General features: G+C 37.1%; 1 protein-coding gene and 1 non-coding gene across 9 annotated transcripts in view; one reads left to right on the forward strand and one right to left on the reverse strand.

Annotated features, from left to right (window-relative positions):
* HERC4 (HECT and RLD domain containing E3 ubiquitin protein ligase 4) overlaps positions 1-8,738 on the forward strand; it is a 153,577-nt gene that overhangs the window by 123,935 nt on the left and 20,904 nt on the right. For all 8 annotated transcript variants that reach the window (XM_023509507.1, XM_012801419.2, XM_023509509.1 and 5 more), the window contains 2 exons: positions 6,824-6,990; positions 7,674-7,740. In XM_023509507.1, coding sequence (XP_023365275.1) covers positions 6,824-6,990; positions 7,674-7,740 — 234 coding nt within the window. The remainder of the gene's footprint in view (positions 1-6,823; positions 6,991-7,673; positions 7,741-8,738) is intronic.
* Positions 452-553, reverse strand: LOC111723181. The gene has a single exon (XR_002771779.1). It is a non-coding gene; the product is annotated as a U6 spliceosomal RNA (small nuclear RNA).

An 8,738-nucleotide genomic window follows, 5' to 3' on the forward strand; every position in this document is an offset into this window, starting at 1 on the left:
TGCCTCAGCCTCCCAAGTAGCTGGGACCACAGGCACCCACCACAACGCCCGGCTATTTTTTTGGTTGCAGCCATCATTGTTGTTTGGTGGGCCCGGGCTGGATTCCAACCCGCCACCTTACGTGTATGTGGCTGGCGCCTTAGCCACTTGAGCCACAGGCGCTGAGCCTATTGGGGTTATATTGGCTGGGCACCTGTAGCTCAGGGGTGAGGGTGCTGGGTGCTGGCCACATGCACTGGGGCTAGTGGGTTCGAAACTGGCCTGGGCCTGCTAAAAAAAAAAATAGCTGAGTGTTGTGGTGGGCACCAGTGACAAACAGGTGACAAAATGAGACTCTGTCTTAATAAAAAATAATATATATTTAAGTTCAGATTAACATGAGGGCACACACGATTGGATTACATTGTTTGGATTTGTAAGGTAAAGTCTGAGTTGTAGTTGTTTCCTTCACAAAAATATGGAACTTCTACAAATTTGTGTGTCATCCTTGTGCCAGGGCCATGGTAATCTTCTCTGTATCATTCCAATTTTTATATATGTGCTGCTGAAGCGATCTCCATTTGTGTCTATCTCTCTCTTTTTTTTTTTTCTGAAGAGAGAGTCTTACTCTGTTGCCCTGAGTAGAGTGCCATGGCATTATCATAGCTCATAGCAACCTCAAACTCTTGGGCTCAAGCTATCCTCCTGCCTCAGCCTCCTAGTAGCTGGGACTACAAGCATGCGCCACCGTGCTTGGCTTGTTTTTCTGTTTTTATTAGAGATGAGGTCTTGCTGTTACTCAAGCTGGTCATGAATTTCTGAGCTCAAGCATTCCACTACATCAGTCTCCTAGAGTGCTAAGAGGACAGGTATAAGCCACCACCCCCTGGTGTGTCTTTGTATCTAAAGCATGATAGACAGTATATTGGATTATAGTTATTTAATCCATTCTGCCAATCTTTTTTAAATCAGAGTTTAATCTGTTTACATTTAAAGTAATTCTGCCTATGATCTCAGCTCTTAGGAGGCCAAGGCAGGTGGGTTGCCTGAGCTCATGAGTTCAAAACCAGCCTCTTAAAAAATAGCCAGGCAGTGTGGTGGACACCTATAGTCCCAGCTTCTTGGGAGACTGAGGCAAGAGAATTGCTTAAGCCCAAGAGTTTGAGGTTGCTATGAACTGTGACGCCAAGGCACTGTACCAAGGGCGACAAAGTGCGACTCTATCTCAAAAATAAAAAAAATAATTCTAATAAGGAAGCATTTCTGTCTTTTCCTAAGTGCTTTTTATGTGTCTTAAATCTTTTTTGTTCCTCAGTTTCTCCCTTACTATCCATTTTTATGTTTTATTTTCCTAGCGTACTGTTTCTCCTTTTAATTTCCTTTTCTGTATATATTTCAGTTTTTTTTCTTAGTGGTTCTCTGGGGTAACAATTAACATCTTAAATTTACAGCAATCTAGCTTGAATTAAGACCACTTCAACTTGCAGTAGTATATAGTAACTGTGCTCTTAGATAGTTTTGTCTCTCCCTCTTTATTTTGTTACCTCTGTATAGGTTGTGTGCCCATTAACATAAATGTATTTTATGCATTTTTCTTTTAACAATGTAGGGGAAAATGTATGGCTATGAATAACAAATATAGTTTTACTATAATTCTTTATATCTTTGTACAGTTTTGTTACTGTGTTGTATTCTTTCATCAGACTGAAGTACTTTAGCATTTCTTAAGGGAAACGCTAACAGTAGCAATGAACTCCCTTAATTTATTTTTATCTAGCTTATTTATTTTTGTTCTCCTTATTTTTGAAGTGCCATTTTCCTGGATATAGAATTCTTGCTTAACAGTTTTTTTTCTTTCAGGCCTGTAAATATTTCTTCCCTATCTTCTGGCATTTATAGTTTTCAATGAAATATCAGCTGTTAACCTCATTAAGAGCACTAGTGTGGGCTTTAGTTAGCGATGAAGAGTAGCTCTTCTCTTCCTGATTGACTTTTAACAATTTAACAAGTGAGATTATAATGTATCTCACTGTGGATCTTTTAAATTCATCCTGCTTGGAGTTTATTGCACTTTTTGGATATGTAGACTTATGTCTTTTATCAAATTTGGGAAGTTTTTGACCATTTCTTAAAATACTCCATCTACTTTTTTCTCTCTCTCCTTGTTTTGTGGCTCCCACTGTGTGTGTGATGGTATACTTGATGGTGTCCCACAGATCTCATAAGCTATGTTTATATTTCTCTTTTTCCTGCTTTCTCAGATTGGAAAATTTTAATTGACCTATTTTCATGTTTGCTAATTCTTTTGCTTATCCAAATCTGTTGTACTGCTGTAGAGAATTTTTTGTTTTAGTTATTATACTTTTCAGCTTCATAATTTTTATTTGATGATTTTCCAGTAATTTCTCTTTATTGATATTCTGTATTTGGTGAAATATCATTATCCTGGTTTTCTGCAGTTTTTTTTTTTTTTCTTTTGAGACAGAGCCTCAAGCTGTCACCCTGAGTAGAGTGCTGTGACATCACAGCTCACAGCAAACTCTGACTCCTAGGCTTAAACGATTGATTCTCTTGCCTCAGCCTCCCAAGTAGCTGGGACTACAGGTGCCCGCTGCAATGCCTGGCTATTTTTTGGTTGCAGTTGTCATTGTTGTTTGGCAGGCCAGGGCTGGATTCAAACCCGCCAGCTTTGGTGTATGTAGCTGGTGCTTTAGCCTCTTGAGCTATAGGTGCCCAGCCTTCTGCAGTTCTTAGTCTGTAGTTTCCTTTGGCTCTCCTAATATCGTTTTTTTTTTTTTTTCTGTCTCACCTTGTTGCCCCAGGCTAGAGTGCCGTGGTGTCTGTCAGCCTAGCTCACAGCAACCTCAAACTCTTGGGCTCAAGTGATCTTCCTGCTTTACCCTCCCAAATACCTGGGACTACAGGTGCCCACTACAACCCCCTGGGTAATTATTTCATTTTTAGTGCAGACTAGTCTCGCTCTTGCTCCGGCTGTTCTGCAGCTCCTGAGCTCAAGAGGTCCTCCTGCTGGCTGCCTAGAGTGCTAAGATTACAGGCCCGAGCCACTACACTGGGCTTCTTTGAGCATACTTAAGACAGTTGATTTAAAAATCTTAATCTAGCCAGTTCAATGTCTGGGCTTTCTCAGGAATATTTCATGTTAATTTCTTTTTACTTATGAATGAGTCATATCTTGTTTCTTTTTTGTCCCTCATAAATTTTGTTGAATATCGGACGCTGAGTGTTATAGTGTGGCTACTGTGGAAATCAGTCCTCTTTCTTAATGGTTTGTTGTTACTGCTTGTTTTGTGTTCTTAGTGTTTGTTTAGTGTCTTTCCTAAACCATTTTTATAAAGTTTGTATTCTTTATGTGTGCCTACTGAAGGGTGTTTGATTAGCCTAGTTGTTACCTTAAATTCCATGAACTCCAAGAAAGAAAAACATAATTTCCCAGGTTTTACAGATGGCTCTTTGGGGGCTATTCCTTCTGATTTAGCCTACATTTCCTGTTTGCGCAGTCCAAAGATCATCCAAAAGTGAGAGCTTAGGGTTTTTTCAGGTCTTGTCTGAGCATGTATCCAGCTTTCTGGGTAAGCATTTGACCCAGTCAAGCTTTTTAGGGTTCTCATTCCAACAAGGATATCCTTCCCCAGGCTCTCTCTTCCTAGGTGTTCTGCCTGTCTGTTGCTTGTTCTGTTATTCCTTACCTCTAGTGGCCATGGCTAATACATGGCTTTTTAATACTTTTGGCAAGTGTTACTCACCTAAGAAATTGTTTAAGACCTTGGGGGGACTCAGGCAGGCAAAACAAAGAAAAACCCTTTTTTGATCTCATGGAGCCACCAGGCAGATCAAAAGAAATAACCACAGTCCTTTGAGAATAAGGTTCATGTTGCCCCCTCGTTTGTCTTTTTTTTTGACCATTGGCTGTTTATTCACATTCTAAGAATGTGGCACCGAAAAGCTACCTAAATGCTTTATGTGCATTGGTGTGTACATTTATTATGTGCAGTCTCCATTCATTGGTGTGGACCATTTAAGGAAGAATATCCAAATGTCAGCATATATTGGGTTTTTTGTTTTATTTTTGTTTTTGAGACACAGTCTCACTCTGTTGCCCTGGGTAGAGTGCTAAGGCATCAACATAGCTTACAGCAACCTCAAACTCTTGGGTTGAAGCAATCCTCTTGCCTCACTTGCCCTCAGCCTCCTGAGTAGCTGGAACTACAGGCATGTACCACTAGCTAGTTTTTCTGTTTTTAGTAGAGATGGGGTCTTACTCTTGGTCAGGTTGGTCTCAAATTCTTGACCTCAAGCAATCCACCCGCCTTGGCCTCCCAGTGTATATGGGTTTTTTTAATCCTTTGGAATTTCAAGGAAGATCATAACCCTGGCTGTCTGTGTTTTATTAGTGTTCTGAACTGGGGAAAAGGAGCTAGGATTCTCAGTCTTCACTGTATAGACCTTCATTTGATCTCTTTGTTTTCAATGCAACACTCTTACCAGCTGTCTCAGGTCCCAGAGCCAACTCTTTGGTTAATCCTTTCTAGAAATGCAAAGGACTTGGCCAAAGATGGTGGCTCACTCCTGTCATCCAGCATTTTGAGAGACTGAGGCGGGAGAAGCACTTGAGCCCAGGAGTTTGAGGTTACAATGAACTATGATCACCACTGCACTCCAGCTTGGGCAATACAGTAAGACCCTGTCTGTTTTTTTAAAAAAGAAAGAAAGAGGGTGGCGCCTGTGGCTCAAAGGAGTAGGGCACTGGCCCCATATGCCGGAGCTGGTGGGTTCAAACCCAGCCCCGGCCAAAAACTGCAAAAAAAAAAAAAAGAGAGAGAGAGAAAAGAGAAGAAATGCCAAGGACTTTCCACCAAGCATCTAATTTTCAACCCTACTCTAATATCTCTGCCTTTCAAAGTCTTTATTTACCAACTGAACTAATTCTGATTTTATAGGTATCAGTATTTGCAATTCCTGGGCCTAAAGCCCAAATGAGCTATAAATTACTTTTTCAGTTTTTTGTCCTCTACCAAAATCAGTTACTTAGCCATCCATCTCCTTTTTATATTTTGAAATATTAACATCTCTTTAGTGCTGTTAACCCTCCCTGTTTATACCTTTTATGTTATTTATTCTCATTTTAGGTTTTAGAAAAGAGAGAGATTAATACATTATTAAATCTTTCCTATATAAGAAGGACTTTTTAAAAATCAACACAGTATATAACATAACAGATTAATTTGACCATTGGAAACTGTGAAATTTATGCATAATGAAAACATAAAATTAAAAGTCACATGGCAGACTGGGATATATATGACAAATGTGATACAGGGTAACGCCCTTTATAAATGGAGAATCCAAAAACAAATACGTAAGAAAAACATTATCCCCCAAAAGATAAAAGTGGTCCAAATACATGAAAAAAATAGTTCAGAAGCACACTCAAATCTCTGATGTTCAGAATTATTAATAGTCAAAAATGTATCTAAAGGGAACTGTCATTTGATAAAAATGTGGGTTTATGTATGAAAAGGGAGGCATTTTCCTGTGTTTCCTTGTTTAACTGGAGTAGTGGTAGAGGAGAACAGATCAGCATTATGTTTAACCATCTTTGACTTAGGAATTCTTTCCTAGAAAACAGAATTTCTCCTAAGCAAATATTTCAAACTATGGACCAAAATATGCAAAAGGATGCATATTTTGAATACTACTAGCTAGTTAGAATAGCTGACATTTAGTTGAACCTTTACTTTGTGTTTCAGGAACTATGCTAAAAGCATTTTACATATGTTATCCCATGTCTTCCTCACAACAACAATATGAGATAAATACTATATTTATCTTCTTTGAAAACACTGAGGCTAGTGACTACTAAGCCAGGTCTGGAACCCAGGTCTAATTAAAAAAAAAAAAGAAGAAGAAATTCTCTTAATCAGCATGTTCACAGAATTTTCTGTGAACGTATGTTACTTCTCTAAAGTTGGGGGAAACGTAAACATTGTGTTCAGTGTTTAAATAATCTAAATATCTGGCTACGATAAAGTAGCTAATTTAGCACGTCATCATACTTTTATGTGTGATTTAAGAATATTAATTAGATAAATGAGTATTTAATTATAGTATTTTAAAATTATTTTTCTAAGGCTAGGGATGGTGGCTCATGCCTATCTATAATCCCACCGCTCTGGAGGGCTGAGGCAGGAGGATTCCTTGAGCTCAAGAGTTCAAAACCAACCTGAGTAAAATCAACACCACCACCCAACTCTATTAAAAATAGAAAAGTTAGCCAGGCATTGTTGAACGTACCTATAGTTCTAGCTACTTGGGAGACTATGGGAGGAGGATTGCTTGAACCCAGAAGATTGAGGTTGCTGTGTGATTGGCTGATGCCAAGTCTAGCCTTGGCAGCAGTGTGAGACTCTGTCTCAAAAAAAAAGAAAAAGAATTCTTTTTCTAAATTTATAATAGATGGGAAATATACAAAAATAATTTTTTAAGTCTTAGAAAATACACTGGAGGGTGGTGCCTATGGCTCAAAAGAGTAGGGCGCCGGCCCCGAGTGTCAGAGGTGGTGGGTTCAAACCCAGCTCCAGCCAAAAACTGCAGGAAAAAAAAAAGAAAAGAAAGGAAAAGAAAATACACTGGATAGAAATGTGCAAAAATGCTAACAGTGATGTTACTCTGGGGAGATAATAAGAAGTAAGGATGGACTTTTTTGTTTTGTTGCCTTTTTTTCCTATCTTCAAAATTTTATACTATGAGCATGTTTTATATCTGAAAAAATTTAATGTTTTAACTTGGAGGACATATCTTTACTTTTTCTTCCTTACATTTTTAGACATTTGAAGACAGTGATTTATTCCATTTGATTGGTGTTATTTGTGGATTGGCAATTTATAATTTTACTATTGTGGACCTCCATTTTCCTCTGGCTTTATATAAGAAACTGCTAAAAAAGAAGCCATCCTTGGATGATTTGAAAGAACTGATGCCTGATGTTGGGAGGTTAGTTATAAAATGTATCAAGGATAGGTTTAGAAGATGAGAAATGAGGAATGTACAGCAAGTTTTCCTTCTAGGAATAATCATTTTTTTTTGTTGTTCCTGTTAAATTTCTGAAGCAAACATGCTCTTTTTTTTTTTATGGGGCAGCCAGGCTGAGGCCCCAGCTCCCCCCTAATAACTACCCTGTGAATAAAGCGAAATCTATTACGTTACTCAAACCAAGTTTTTGTACTGAAAAGGCTATATTTTTTAGTCTTCACAGCTAAATTTTTATATAGAATAGTAAATTTAGGACGTTCCTTTTTCCTGAGAGTGGCTATATGATTTATTTGGACTTTTACTTTTGATCACTTTTGTTCCAAATTTGAATGTGTAGAGTTTCTTTTTATTTATTACATAAAATGGAATAAAAATTGTATATAAATAAGGACAGATGTTGACAATAGGTGGATAATGGCATTTGTACTTGTGTTCAGAAAAAGAGATAAAAACATTAGACTATTTTTTTATTGTTGCTTATAAGTTTGCCATTGTACATCCACTATTCTGAAACAAATATAAAAATTTGTACAAATTAATGAAAGACTTTGATCAAGAGGGAATGAGAAATATACTTACTCATAAGCAAAATAGTCAAAATCACCAATGTTTTACCTCAAAGAAACATGTATATTGTTTTGCAGAAGCATGCAACAGTTACTGGATTATCCTGAAGATGACATAGAAGAAACATTTTGTCTTAATTTTACGGTAAGATGGAAACACATAGGTTAGTCTAGTTATTCATTATCCCTTTTATTAAATAGCTGTGCCTTACAAGTTTTCTATTATGGATGAAATTCTTAAAGAACCATTTAGCTAACATTTATTGAGCATTTGCTATGTGCTAGCTAGTCACAGTACATGCATTTATTTCATTTAATCCTCAACAATTGTATGAGGTTGGTATTATCCCTATTTTGCAGATGAAGAAAACTAAAAACAATCATTACCTTCAGAGTCAGTATTCATAATCCAGCTCTGTGACTTCAAAGCCCATATGTTTTGTCTTTATGGTAAAAGCTATTTACAAGAGGTCTTCTTTATCCAAGTGTTGGTTTTTGAGTCTGCAATTACAGGAATTCTTAGCAAAGCAAAAGGTTATTACAACATTTTACTACTAATATCACTACTGAACTTGCCACTTAAAAGATTAATTCCCACCCATACGTCCCTTTTTGCTTCACACTAATGTTCGTCCTTGCCTGTCTTGTGTTAATTGCTGTTGAATGTCATACTGTAATACAAATATTTTGAAAGTGAAATTGCAAATCTTGTAGAAGATACAGTTTTGTTAAGTCAGTAGCAGGGATGTTGAATAACTGATTCAGTCATATACAACACCATTGACAAATGAGGATCTGGCAGAAGTAGACTAGTTGACAAAGAAGAAACAATCAGCAGTGATCATTGTGATAAGGCACTTCAGGAGGGAACAATGTGACTATTATAAATATATCTCTTAGGAAAATCATAAAACTACAGTATTTTCTTTAAAAAGTTTTTTTATTTGTATATTTGTTTATTCACCCCCACCCAACAGTCCTCTTCATGGTTTTTCTATCAATGCTGATAAAAGATACCAAACATATTTGCCAAAAAAATTATGTGTCCCCTCAAAAAAGTTTATCCATTATATGGTCATTTAAAGAAGCAGCATATAGCGCAGTTGTGAGAAAATTTGATACATTTTAAGATAAAATAAATTT

The sequence above is a fragment of the Otolemur garnettii genome, unplaced genomic scaffold, assembly GCF_000181295.1.
Source record: "Otolemur garnettii isolate 467f Iridium unplaced genomic scaffold, OtoGar3 scaffold00008, whole genome shotgun sequence".
Classification (NCBI taxonomy): domain Eukaryota; kingdom Metazoa; phylum Chordata; class Mammalia; order Primates; family Galagidae; genus Otolemur; species Otolemur garnettii.